The sequence below is a fragment of the Oncorhynchus tshawytscha genome, linkage group LG08, assembly GCF_018296145.1.
Source record: "Oncorhynchus tshawytscha isolate Ot180627B linkage group LG08, Otsh_v2.0, whole genome shotgun sequence".
Lineage (NCBI taxonomy): Eukaryota > Metazoa > Chordata > Actinopteri > Salmoniformes > Salmonidae > Oncorhynchus > Oncorhynchus tshawytscha.
In genome coordinates this window covers 512,501-527,500 of record NC_056436.1, presented here as the reverse complement: position 1 = coordinate 527,500, position 15,000 = coordinate 512,501, and the positions used below count along the sequence as shown (strand labels likewise).

Here is a 15,000-nt window from a genome sequence, read left to right as displayed (position 1 = left end):
TTCTCTGGCTACATGATCGTGTCGTTTTGAGTGTTTGTGTGTGTTTGTACTATTTAATCCCTCTCAGTTTCATTTGCTAAACTACTGTTGGTGTTTTCTATGAAAGCTGCTTCTGAGTAAAAACTCACTCCTCAGATTTACGTTTTTTTAAAATAAAAAAACATATAGATTCATGATTCATCTTGAGATCAGATAATGAGTCTGTGTCCAAAATTGCACCCTATTCCCTATAAAGCCTTATGGGTACAGGTCAAAAGTAGTGCACTGCACATGTATAGGGAATAGGGTGCGATTTGAGAGCCTGATTCTCTTATTCAGAGAGAATGTATACGGAATAGGGTGTCTGATGTTGTTGTCCAGACTGGAACGTCTCCTTGTCTGATGTTGTTATCCAGACTGGAACGTCTCCTTGTCTGATGTTGTTATCCAGACTGGAACGTCTTCATGTCTTCATGTCTGATGATGTTGTCCAGACTGGAACATCTTCGTGTCTCCATGTCTGATGTTGTTGTCCAGACTGGAACGTCTCCATGTCTTCATGTCTGATGTTGTTGTCCAGACTGGAACGTCTTCATGTCTTCATGTCTGATGTTGTTGTCCAGACTGGAACGTCTCCATGTCTTCATGTCTGATGTTGTTGTCCAGACTGGAACGTCTTCTTGTCTTCATGTCTGATGATGTTGTCCAGACTGGAACGTCTTCATGTCTGATGATGTTGTCCAGACTGGAACGTCTTCATGTCTTCATGTCTGATGTTGTTGTCCAGACTGGAACGTCTTCATGTCTGATGATGTTGTCCAGACTGGAACGTCTTCTTGTCTTCATGTCTGATGATGTTGTCCAGACTGGAATCTCTCCATGTCTTCATGTCTGATGATGTTGTCCAGACTGGAACGTCTTCATGTCTTCATGTCTGATGTTGTTGTCCAGACTGGAACGTCTCCATGTCTTCATGTCTTCTTGTCTGATGTTGTTGTCCAGACTGGAACGTCTTCATGTCTTCATGTCTGATGTTGTTGTCCAGACTGGAACGTCTCCATGTCTTCATGTCTCCATGCCTGATGATGTTGTCCAGACTGGAACGTCTCCATGTCTTCATGTCTGATGTTGTTGTCCAGACTGGAACGTCTCCATGTCTTCATGTCTGATGTTGTTGTCCAGACTGGAACCTCTCCATGTCTTCATGTCTGATGATGTTGTCCAGACTGGAACGTCTTCATGTCTTCATGTCTGATGTTGTTGTCCAGACTGGAACGTCTCCATGTCTGATGTTGTTGTCCAGACTGGAATGTCTTCATGTCTTCATGTCTTCATGTCTGATGTTGTTGTCCAGACTGGAACGTCTCCATGTCTAATGTTGTTGTCCAGACTGGAATGTCTTCATGTCTGATGTTGTTGTCCAGACTGGAACGTCTCCATGGCTTCATGTCTTCATGTCTGATGTTGTTGTCCAGACTGGAACGTCTCCATGTCTGATGTTGTTGTCCAGACTGGAACGTCTCCATGTCTGATGTTGTTGTCCAGACTGGAACTTCTCCATGGCTTCATGTCTTCATGTCTGATGATGTTGTCCAGACTGGAACGTCTCCATGTCTTCATGTCTTCATGTCTGATGTTGTTGTCCAGACTGGAACGTCTCCATGTCTGATGATGTTGTCCAGACTGGAACGTCTTCATGTCTCCATGTCTGATGTTGTTGTCCAGACTGGAACGTCTCCATGTCTTCATGTCTGATGTTGTTGTCCAGACTGGAACGTCTCCATGTCTTCATGTCTGATGTTGTTGTCCAGACTGGAACGTCTCCATGTCTTCATGTCTTCTTGTCTGATGTTGTTGTCCAGACTGGAACGTCTTCATGTCTGATGTTGTTGTCCAGACTGGAACGTCTCCATGTCTTCATGTCTTCTTGTCTGATGTTGTTGTCCAGACTGGAACGTCTTCATGTCTGATGTTGTTGTCCAGACTGGAACGTCTTCATCTCTCCATGTCTGATGTTGTTGTCCAGACTGGAACGTCTTCATGTCTCCATGTCTGATGTTGTTGTCCAGACTGGAACGTCTTCATGTCTTCATGTCTGATGATGTTGTCCAGACTGGAACGTCTCCATGTCTTCATGTCTGATGTTGTTGTCCAGACTGGAACGTCTTCATGTCTTCATGTCTGATGTTGTTGTCCAGACTGGAACGTCTTCATGTCTGATGTTGTTGTCCAGACTGGAACGTCTTCATGTCTGATGTTGTTGTCCAGACTGGAACGTCTTCTTGTCTTCATGTCTGATGATGTTGTCCAGACTGGAACGTCTTCTTGTCTTCATGTCTGATGATGTTGTCCAGACTGGAACGTCTTCATGTCTGATGATGTTGTCCAGACTGGAACGTCTTCTTGTCTGATGATGTTGTCCAGACTGGAACGTCTTCTTGTCTTCATGTCTGATGATGTTGTCCAGACTGGAACGTCTTCTTGTCTTCATGTCTGATGATGTTGTCCAGACTGGAACGTCTTCATGTCTGATGTTGTTGTCCAGACTGGAACGTCTTCTTGTCTTCATGTCTGATGATGTTGTCCAGACTGGAACGTCTTCATGTTTTCATGTCTGATGTTGTTGTCCAGACTGGAACGTCTCCATGTCTTCATGTCTGATGTTGTTGTCCAGACTGGAACGTCTCCATGTCTTCATGTCTGATGATGTTGTCCAGACTGGAACGTCTTCATGTTTTCATGTCTGATGTTGTTGTCCAGACTGGAACGTCTCCATGTCTTCATGTCTGATGTTGTTGTCCAGACTGGAACGTCTCCATGTCTTCATGTCTGATGATGTTGTCCAGACTGGAACGTCTTCTTGTCTTCATGTCTGATGATGTTGTCCAGACTGGAACGTCTTCTTGTCTTCATGTCTGATGTTGTTGTCCAGACTGGAATGTCTTCATGTCTTCATGTCTGATGTTGTTGTCCAGACTGGAACGTCTTCATGTCTGATGATGTTGTCCAGACTGGAACGTCTTCTTGTCTTCATGTCTGATGATGTTGTCCAGACTGGAACGTCTTCATGTTTTCATATCTGATGTTGTTGTCCAGACTGGAACGTCTCCATGTCTTCATGTCTGATGTTGTTGTCCAGACAGGAACGTCTCCATGTCTTCATGTCTGATGTTGTTGTCCAGACTGGAACGTCTCCATGTCTGATGATGTTGTCCAGACTAGAACGTCTTCATGTCTGTTTCCGTGCCGACAGATTCCCTGTCTTCTGGAGATGATGAAGACCATGATGAAGACTGGGACGATACAGGTAATGGAGATGGTGTGTTCCATCTCTTCATCTTTTAGTCTCTTCATCTCTTCGTCTCTTCGTCTCTTCATCTCTTCATCTCTTCATCTCTTTATCTCTTCATCTCTTCGTCTCTTCATCTCTTCATCTCTTTATCTCTTCATTCATTCATTCTGATGTCAGTAGATGTTGAACTGAAAGCCATAATGTAATACACACTGATAATGTAATAAATATGCTGCAAGCATTACGTAATAATGTTTTTGCACCTAATGTAATCATCATTACATTACAAATTGGGTAAAAAATATTTTTAAATGATAACAACCTAAAATAACAACCTAAAATCACTTGTTTGAGTCACAAGCCTTGCATCTGCATCAATTCCCACAACAGACTTGCAAGGGTGGGTTATACTTCAATTCTGACCTAAGAAACGACGACAAACAAAGACCTAACAAAAAAAACCTTGAAGACATACCTTGCAGTCATGTGATTATCCAAGTTGTAATGATTACCAACATATTCCACAGGAGTTTCACTCCTCCTTATTTGACCTTGACCTTTCAGAGTGCAGATGGAACCAGACTGTTATTCACCAGGACACTTTGACCTTTCAGAGTGCAGATGGAACCAGACTGTTATTCACCAGGACACTTTGATCTTTCAGAGTGCAGATGGAACCAGACTGTTATTCACCAGGACACTTTGACCTTTCAGAGTGCAGATGGAACCAGACTGTTATTCACCAGGACACTTTGACCTTTCAGAGTGCAGATGGAACCAGACTGTTATTCACCAGGGCACTATGACCTTTCAGAGTGCAGGTGGAACCATGACAGGCAGACAGACTGACTGATTCACTCACTTACACGCACACTCACACTTAACCCATCGATCCAAGGCCAAAATCAGAATTTTTCCTTACTTTTATTTTTCTGCCTTTACAGTCCTCTTATAAGCCTCACACACTGGACCCACTCCAGGTAGCCTACCTCTCCAACAGATCCACTGAAGGTGCCATGTCCATCACGATTCACACGGCCGTAACACATCTGGACAAGAGGAACACCTATGTGAGAATGCTGTTCATTGACTACAGTTCAACATTCAACACTATTGTTCCCTCCAAGCTCAACACCAAGCTCAGAGCCCTGGGTCTGGACACCAAGCTCAGAGCTCTGGGTCTGGACACCAAGCTCAGAGCCCTGGGTCTGGACACCAAGCTCAGAGCCCTGGGTCTGGACACCAAGCTCAGAGCCCTGGGTCTGGTCACCAAGCTCAGAGCCCTGGGTCTGGACACCAAGCTCAGAGCCCTGGGTCTGGACACCAAGCTCAGAGCCCTGGGCCTGGACACCAAGCTCAGAGCCCTGGGTCTGGACACCAAGCTCAGAGCCCTGGGTCTGGACACCAAGCTCAGAGCCCTGGGTCTGGACACCAAGCTCAGAGCCCTGGGTCTGGACACCAAGCTCAGAGCCCTGGGTCTGGACACCACGCTCAGAGCCCTGGGTCTGGACACCAAGCTCAGAGCCCTGGGTCTGGACACCAAGCTCAGAGCCCTGGGTCTGGACACCAAGATCAGAGCCCTGGGTCCGTACACCAAGCTCAGAGCCCTGGGTCTGGACACCAAGCTCAGAGCCCTGGGTCTGGACACCAAGCTCAGAGCACTGGGTCTGGACATCACCCTCTGAAACTGGATCCTGGACTTTCTGACGGGCAGACCACCACAGGCTAGGACGATTAGCAACAACACAACCTCCACAATGACGCTTAACACAGGGGCCCCCCAGGGGTGTGTCCTCAGCCCCTCCCTGTTCACCCATGGGTTCTGTCCATGACCACAAGGCCCTCCAATGGGTGGTGAAGACGGTCCAGTACATCCCTGGGACCTTGTTCCCACGCATCCAGGACATCTACTGGAAACGTTGTCTGAGGAAGGCCTGCAGCATCATCAAAGACCCCACATACCCCAACCATGAGCTGTTCACTCACTTACCATTGGGCATACAGTATTTGGTCATGATGTCTGATACCAACAGGTTCAGAGACAGTTTCTAAACCATAAGACTGTATCAGAGCATGAGGTCTGAGACCAACAGGCTCAGAGACCGTTTCTATCTACAAACCATCAGACTGTTGAACACTTGAACTGGACTGACCACCTGCTCTGATTCTCTGCACTTTAGCACACAGACATGCAATCACACACACACCCACACAGACACACACATGTACACACACACATGTACACACACACATGTACCCACACGTACACACACACACACGTACATTCATACTACACACACACACCACAACTGCTGCTACCAGTCTCTTATTATGATGGCTAAATACCTGACAATTTATACACTTGCCCCTCAATATATATACTATAAATGGTGCCTTCCTGTATAATACTGATGCTCCAATGTTCACTCTGTTTTACTGAGACGAGTACTTTATGTTCCTATTGTTAAACTTTATAATTGTTGTGGCATTGGGGAGAATCAACCAGCAGTGATCATTTGGTTGTACGATGTGTCCACTGCGTATTCTGTAGATCTGACTAATCACACAACTAGAAAGTATGGACGTTTTACAGCGTTTCCTTCTCAGGTCAACCAGTACAAGAAACATTTCAATACAAAGTTGTGTTCTGGTATTGTGTCGATATCACAACTCTCTGGGAAGGTTTTATCCGCAATATCTAAATGTGTCTTAATCCAAATGATCTCCCTGTTTATGCCTGCTGGGAAACATGAGCTTTCCAAAATTAGTCCACTGGTTTAATAAGCTGTCCAGTTACATTACCTTAGTCATGTTAAATAGGAATGTGGTGTGTAGCCAGCTATTACTGCAGCATGCAAGGTTGGGGTGAATTCCACTAATTCAATTCTAATTCAGCTCTCGCTCCCTGTAAATTCCAGGTCAGTCTTTGAATTCAAAGATAATTCCAATGTTAAGTCATTTCATACAGCCTAGAATATTGGAATGCAGGTGGAAATGATTACAACACATTCTACAGTTCAACTACTGTACGTACATTCATTTAATTAAATAGAACATGTAAAAATATAAAATTCCAATTCAATTCCAAAGATTAAATGATTTTACAATTCCAATTCATTTTTTTTTTAGGTTGTTATTACATTATTGGTTCAAGTTATTATGCTGATCCTATTTGTAGATGGGTCCTCTCTGGGTCCTGTCTGGGTCCTGTCTGGGTCCTGTCTGGGGCCTGTCTGGGTCCTGTCTGGGTCCTGTCTGGGGCCTGTCTGGGTCCTGTCTGGGTCCTGTCTGGGTCCTGTCTGGGGCCTGTCTGGGTCCTGTCTGGGTCCTGTCTGGGGCCTGTTTGGGTCCTGTCTGGGGCCTGTCGGGTCCTGTCTGAGGCCTGTCTGGGTCCTGTCTGGGTCCTGTCTGGGGCCTGTCTGGGGCCTGTCAGGTATTACAATATAATTTGCTACATGGTTACAACAGGGGACAGAGAGGGGACAGAGAGTTTAACCCCCTACGTAGCAGGGGACAGAGAGGTTAAACCCCTTACGTACCAGGGGACAGAGAGGTTAAACCCCCAAGTAGCAGGGGACAGAGAGGTTAAACCCCCTACGTAGCAGGGGACAGAGAGTTTAACCCCTTACGTAGCAGGGGACAGAGAGGTTAAACCCCCTACGTAGCAGGGGACAGAGAGGTTAAACCCCCTACGTAGCAGGGGACAGAGAGGTTAAACCCTCTACGTAAAGAGGGGACAGAGAGATTAACCCCCTACGTAGCAGGGGACAGAGAGGTTAAACCCCCTACATAGCAGATGACAGAGAGGTTAAACCCCCTACATAGCAGGGGACAGAGAGGTTAAACCCCCTACGTAGCAGGGGACAGAGAGGTTAAACCCCCTACATAGCAGGGGACAGAGAGGTTAAACCCCCTATGTAGCAGGGGACAGAGAGTTTAAACCCCCTACGTAGCAGGGGACAGAGAGGTTAAACCCCCTACGTAGCAGGGGACAGAGAGATTAAACCCCCTACATAGCAGGGGACTGAGATGTTAAACCCCCTACGTAGCAGGGGACAGAGAGTTTAAACCCCCTATGTAGCAGGGGACAGAGAGGTTAAACCCCCTACGTAGCAGGGGACAGAGAGGTTAAACCCCCTACGTAGCAGGGGACAGAGTGGTTAAACCCCCTACGTAGCAGTGGACAGAGAGATTAAACCCCCTATGTAGCAGGGGACAGAGAGGTTAAACCCTCTACGTAGCAGGGGACAGACAGGTTAAACCCCCTATGTAGCAGGGGACAGAGAGGTTAAACCCCCTACGTAGCAGGGGACAGAGAGGTTAAACCCCCAAGTAGCAGGGGACAGAGAGGTTAAACCCCCACATAGCAGTGGACAGAGAGGTTAAACTCCCTACGTAGCAGGGGACAGAGATGTAAACCCCCACGTAGCAGGGGACAGAGAGGTTAAACCCCTACGTAGCAGGGGACAGAGATGTAAACCCCCACGTAGCAGGGGACAGAGAGGTTAAACCCCCACGTAGCAGGGGACAGAGATGTTAAACCCCCACGTAGCAGGGGACAGAGAGGTTAAACCCCACGTAGCAGGGGACAGAGATGTTAAACCCCCACGTAGCAGGGGACAGAGAGGTTAACCCCCACGTAGCAGGGGACAGAGAGGTTAACCCCCACGTAGCAGGGGACAGAGATGTTAAACCCCCACGTAGCAGGGGACAGAGAGGTTAACCCCCCACGTAGCAGGGGACAGAGAGGTTAACCCCCCACGTAGCAGGGGACAGAGATGTTAAACCCCCTATGTAGCAGGCAGACACACTCTACTCTAATGCCTTTTTTGTTTTGAAAGAGAGAGAGGGTTTGGGGTTTTTAGTCACCGTTTTTAGTCACCAACTTAATGAGTGGTTAGGGTTGGATCGGTCTGCTGTGGGGAGAAATGAGCTCATACCATACCCTGTAGAATAACTCTGCTTTTTTACCCATGGTCAAGAAGACAGAGCTCACACAGAGAGAGGAGGCAGCCAGCCTCAAAGTAGCCTGCAACACATTACAGGTCACAGTATGTCAATGATACTGGAATAATCACAGCTGTGTGTCTGTCTGTGTGTCTGTGTGTGTGTGTCTGTGTGTCTGTGTGTCTGTGTGTGTGTCTGACTGTGTCTGTCTGTCTGTCTGTCTGTCTGTCTGTCTGTCTGTCTGTCTGTCTGTCTGTCTGTCTGTCTGTCTGTCTGTCTGTGTGGTGTGTCTTCTTGTGAACCCCTACCCAGACACACTACAGGCCACACACTACACACTACACACTACAGGCCACACACTACACACTACACACTACAGGCCACACACTACACACTACACACTACAGGCCATACACTACACACTACAGGCCACACACTACACACACTACACACTACAGGCCATACACTACACACTACAGGCCACACACTACACACTACACACTACAGGCCACACACTACACACTACAGGCCATACACTACACACTACAGGCCACACACTACACACTACAGGCCATACACTACACACTACAGGCCACACACTACACACTACACACTACAGGCCACACACTACACACTACACACTACAGGCCATACACTACACACTACACACTACACACTACAGGCCACACACTACACACTACAGGCCACACACTACACACTACAGGCCACACACTACACACAACAGGCCACACACTACACACTACAGGGTTAGATCCGTGTTCCTAAACTATGTTAACAGGGTTAGATCTGTGTTCCCAAACTATGTTAACAGGGTTAGATCTGTGGTGATGAGCTATGCAGCATTGCTGGTGCGCAGGGCAGCGCTAAGCCACCGTTGGGGCACCACTGGTCCGTCTTTGTTTGTCTAGGGCCCCGAGGGGCCACGGGCAGCATGCCTTCAAAGAGCTCCCTGTAATCTGAATCAGAACTGCCAGTGTTGCTGCTCCACTCCCACCCCCCAACTCTGCTCCACTCCCACCCCCCAACTCTGCTCCCCCAACTCTGCTCCACTCTCAGGCTCCCCCAACTCTGCTCCACTCTCAGCCCCCCAAAAAAAAAACTCTGCTCCGCCTCCCAGCCCCCAACTCTGCTCCACTCCCAGCCCCCCAACTCTGCTCCACTCTCAGGCTCCCCCAACTCAGCTCCACTCCCAGGCCCCCCCAACTCTGCTCCACTCTCAGGCTCCCCCAACTCTGCTCCACTCTCAGGCTCCCCCAACTCTGCTCCACTCTCAGGCTCCCCCAACTCAGCTCCACTCCCAGGCCCCCCAACTCTGCTCCACTCTCAGCTCCCCCCCCCAACTCTGCTCCACTCTCAGGCTCCCCCAACTCTGCTCCACTCTCAGCCCCCCAACTCTGCTCCACTCTCAGGCTCCCCCAACTCTGCTCCACTCTCAGGATACCCCCCAACTCTGCTCCACTCCCCCCCCAACTCTGCTCCACTCCCACCCCCCAACTCTGCTCCACTCCCACCCCTCCCAATACTGCTCCACTCTCAGGCTCCCCCAACTCTGCTCCACTCCCAGGCCCCCCAACTCTGCTCCACTCTCAGGCTCCCCCAACTCTGCTCCACTCTCAGGCTCCCCCAACTCTGCTCCACTCTCAGGCTCCCCCAACTCAGCTCCACTCCCAGGCCCCCCCAACTCTGCTCCACTCTCAGCTCCCCCCAACTCTGCTCCACTCTCAGGCTCCCCCAACTCTGCTCCACTCTCAGCCCCCACCCCCAACTCTGCTCCACTCTCAGGCTACCCCCCAACTCTGCTCCACTCTCAGCCCCCCCAACTCTGCTCCACTCTCAGGCTACCCCCCAACTCTGCTCCACTCTCAGCTCCCCCCAACTCTGCTCCACTCTCAGGCTCCCCCAACTCTGCTCCACTCTCAGCCCCCCACCCCCCAACTCTGCTCCACTCTCAGGCTACCCCCCAACTCTGCTCCACTCCCCCCAACTCTGCTCCACTCCCACCCCCCAACTCTGCTCCATTCTCAGGCTCCCCCAACTCTGCTCCACTCTCAGGCTCCCCACCAACTCTGCTCCACTCTCAGGCCCCCCAACTCTGCTCCACTCTCAGGCGCCCCCAACTCAGCTCCACTCCCAGGCCCCCCAACTCTGCTCCACTCTCAGCTCCCCCAACTCTGCTCCACTCTCAGGCTACCCCCAACTCTGCTCCACTCTCAGGCTCCCCCAACTCTGCTCCACTCTCAGGCTCCCCCAACTCTGCTCCACTCTCAGGCTCCCCCAACTCTGCTCCACTCTCAGGCTCCCCCAACTCTGCTCCACTCTCAGGCTACCCCCAACTCTGCTCCACTCCCCCCCCAACTCTGCTCCACTCCCACCCCCCCAACTCTGCTCCACTCCCACCCCCCAACTCTGCTCCACTCTCAGGCTCCCCCAACTCTGCTCCACTCTCAGCCCCCCCAAAAAAACCTCTGCTCCGCTCCCACGCCCTTCCAACTCTGCTCCACTCTCAGGCTCCCCCAACTCAGCTCCACTCCCAGCCCCCAACTCTGCTCCACTCTCAGGCTCCCCCAACTCAGCTCCACTCCCAGCCCCCCAACTCTGCTCCACTCTCAGGCTACCCCCAACTCTGCTCCACTCTCAGCTCCCCCCAACTCTGCTCCACTCTCAGGCTACCCCCAACTCTGCTCCACTCTCAGGCTCCCCCAACTCTGCTCCACTCTCAGGCTCCCCCAACTCTGCTCCACTCTCAGGCTCCCCCCAACTCTGCTCCACTCTCAGGCTCCCCCAACTCTGCTCCACTCTCAGGCTCCCCCCAACTCTGCTCCACTCTCAGGCTACCCCCCCAACTCTGCTCCACTCTCAGGCTCCCCCAACTCTGCTACACTCTCAGGCTCCCCCAACTCTGCACCACTCTCAGGCTCCCCCAACTCTGCTCCACTCTCAGGCCCCCAACTCTGCTCCACTCCCAGGCCCCCCAACTCTGCTCCACTCTCAGGCTCCTCCCCCAACTCTGCTCCACTCTCAGGCTCCCCCCAACTCTGCTCGGACCTACTACTCTACTCAATTTCCTGTCTGCGGTAACGGCTCGCTGTATCTCTCCCCATCTGAGCCCTGATCTGATCTACAGTACTGTAGCGCCTCACAGCACCGTGTCAACCACCAGGCAGCGAATTGCCCCAGTTATCCTCAGATATACCTGCCTTAACCCTAACACTGCCCCCTGTTACACTGCCCCCTGTTACACTGCCTCCTGTTACACTGCCCCCTGTTACACTACCTCCTGTTACACTACCCCCTGTTACACTGCCCCTGTTACACTACCTCCTGTTACACTGCCCCCTGTTACACTGCCCCCTGTTACACTGCCCCCTGTTACACTGCCTCCTGTTACACTGCCCCCTGTTACACTACCTCCTGTTACACTACCCCTGTTACACTGCCCCCTGTTACACTACCTCCTGTTACACTACCCCCTGTTACACTGCCCCCTGTTACACTGCCCCCTGTTACAATGCCCCTGTTACACTACCCCTGTTACACTGCCCCCTGTTACACTACCTCCTGTTACACTACCCCCTGTTACACTGCCCCCTGTTACACTGCCCCCTGTTACAATGCCCCTGTTACACTACCTCCTGTTACACTACCTCCTGTTACACTGCCCCCTGTTACACTACCTCCTGTTACACTGCCCCCTGTTACACTGCCACCTGTTACACTGCCCCCTGTTACACTGCCCCCTGTTACACTGCCCCTGTTACACTACCTCCTGTTACACTACCTCCTGTTACACTGCCCCCTGTTACACTGCCCCCTGTTACACTACCCCCTGTTACACTGCCCCCTGTTACACTACCTCCTGTTACACTGCCCCCTGTTACACTGCCCCCTGTTACACTGCCCCTGTTACACTACCTCCTGTTACACTACCTCCTGTTACACTGCCCCCTGTTACACTGCCCCCTGTTACACTACCCCTGTTACACTGCCCCCTGTTACACTACCTCCTGTTACACTGCCCCCTGTTACACTGCCCCCTGTTACACTGCCCCTGTTACACTACCCCTGTTACACTGCCCCCTGTTACACTACCTCCTGTTACACTGCCCCCTGTTACACTGCCCCCTGTTACACTGCCCCCTGTTACACTGCCCCTGTTACACTACCTCCTCTTACACTACCTCCTGTTACACTGCCCCCTGTTACACTACCTCCTGTTACACTGCCCCCTGTTACACTGCCCCCTGTTACACTACCTCCTGTTGCACTGCCCCCTGTTACACTGCCCCCTGTTACACTACCTCCTGTTACACTGCCCCCTGTTACACTACCTCCTGTTACACTACCCCCTGTTACACTGCACCCTGTTACACTACCTCCTGTTACACTGCCCCCTGTTACACTGCCCCTGTTACACTGCCCCCTGTTACACTGCCCCTGTTACACTACCTCCTGTTACACTGCCCTATGTTACACTACCTCCTGGTACACTGCCCCCTGTTACACTGCCACCTGTTACACTGCCCCCTGTTACACTGCCCCCTGTTACACTGCCCCTGTTACACTACCTCCTGTTACACTACCTCCTGTTACACTGCCCCCTGTTACACTGCCCCCTGTTACACTACCCCCTAATACACTGCCCCCTGTTACACTACCTCCTGTTACACTGCCCCCTGTTACACTGCCCCCTGTTACACTGCCCCCTGTTACACTGCCCCTGTTACACTACCTCCTGTTACACTACCTCCTGTTACACTGCCCCCCTGTTACACTGCCCCCTGTTACACTACCCCTGTTACACTGCCCCTGTTACACTACCTCCTGTTACACTGCCCCCTGTTACACTGCCCCCTGTTACACTACCCCCTGTTACACTACCCCCTGTTACACTGCCCCCTGTTACACTACCTCCTGTTACACTGCCCCCTGTTACACTGCCCCCTGTTACACTGCCCCCTGTTACACTGCCCCTGTTACACTACCTCCTCTTACACTACCTCCTGTTACACTGCCCCCTGTTACACTACCTCCTGTTACACTGCCCCCTGTTACACTGCCCCCTGTTACACTACCTCCTGTTGCACTGCCCCTGTTACACTGCCCCTGTTACACTACCCCCTGTTACACTACCCCCTGTTACACTGCACCCCTGTTACACTGCCCCTGTTACACTACCCCTGTTACACTACCCCCTGTTACACTACCTCCTGTTACACTGCCCCTGTTACACTACCCCTGCTACACTGCCCCTGTTACACTGCCCCCTGTTACACTACCCCCTGTTACACTACCTCCTGTTGCACTGCCCCCTGTTACACTACCCCTGTTACACTACCCCCTGTTACACTGCCCCCTGTTACACTGCCCCCTGTTACACTGACCCCTGTTACACTGCCCCCTGTTACACTGCCCCTGTTACACTGCCTCCTGTTACACTGCCTCCTGTTACACTGCCCCCTGTTACACTGCCCCCTGTTACACTACCCCTGTTACACTGCCCCCTGTTACACTACCTCCTGTTACACTGCCCCCTGTTACACTGCCCCCTGTTACACTACCCCCTGTTACACTGCCCCCTGTTACACTACCTCCTGTTACACTGCCCCTGTTACACTACCTCCTGTTACACTGCCCCTGTTACACTGCCCCTGTTACACTACCCCTGTTACACTGCCCCCTGTTACACTACCTCCTGTTACACTGCCCCTGTTACACTGCCCCCTGTTACACTGCCCCCTGTTACACTGCCCCTGTTACACTACCTCCTGTTACACTACCTCCTGTTACACTGCCCCCTGTTACACTACCTCCTGTTACACTGCCCCCTGTTGCACTGCCCCCTGTTGCACTGCCCCCTGTTACACTGCCCCCTGTTACACTACCTCCTGTTACACTGCCCCTGTTACACTACCTCCTGTTACACTACCCCCTGTTACACTGCCCCTGTTACACTACCTCCTGTTACACTGCCCCCTGTTACACTGCCCCCTGTTACACTGCCCCCTGTTACACTGCCCCTGTTACACTACCTCCTGTTACACTACCTCCTGTTACACTGCCCTATGTTACACTACCTCCTGTTACACTGCCTCCTGTTACACTACCTCCTGTTGCACTGCCCCTGTTGCACTGCCCCCTGTTACACTGCCCCCTGTTACACTGCCCCATGTTACACTACCCCCTGTTACACTACCTCCTGTTACACTGCCCCCTGTTACAATGCCCCCTGTTACACTGCCCCCTGATACACTGCCCCCTGTTACACTGCCCCTGTTACACTGCCCCCTGTTACACTGCCCCCTGTTACACTACCTCCTGTTACACTGCCCCCTGTTACACTGCCCCCTGTTACACTGCCCCCTGTTACACTGCCCCCTGTTACACTGCCCCCTGTTACACTGGCCCCTGTTACACTGCCCCCTGTTACACTACCTCCTGTTACACTGCCCCCTGTTACACTGCCCCCTGTTACACTACCCCTGTTACACTGCACCCCTGTTACACTGCCCCCTGTTACACTACCCCCTGTTACACTACCCCCTGTTACACTGCCCCTGTTACACTGCCCCCTGTTACACTGCCCCCTGTTACACTACCCCCTGTTACACTGCCCCCTGTTACACTGCCCCCTGTTACACTGCCCCCTGTTACACTGCCCCTGTTACACTACCCCCTGTTACACTACCCCTGTTACACTGCCCCTGTTACACTGCCCCCTGTTACACTGCCCCTGTTACACTGCCCCCTGTTACACTGCCCCT

General features: G+C 51.5%; 1 protein-coding gene across 6 annotated transcripts in view; it reads left to right on the top strand.

The window, feature by feature from the left end:
- fgfr3 (fibroblast growth factor receptor 3) overlaps positions 1-15,000 on the top strand; it is a 276,573-nt gene that overhangs the window by 133,325 nt on the left and 128,248 nt on the right. For 4 of the 6 annotated variants that reach the window (XM_042325043.1, XM_042325042.1, XM_042325041.1 and 1 more), the window contains exon 4: positions 3,233-3,286. The exons of the other annotated variants lie outside the window; for them this stretch is intronic. In XM_042325043.1, coding sequence (XP_042180977.1) covers positions 3,233-3,286 — 54 coding nt within the window. The remainder of the gene's footprint in view (positions 1-3,232; positions 3,287-15,000) is intronic. 6 annotated transcript variants of the gene reach the window in all.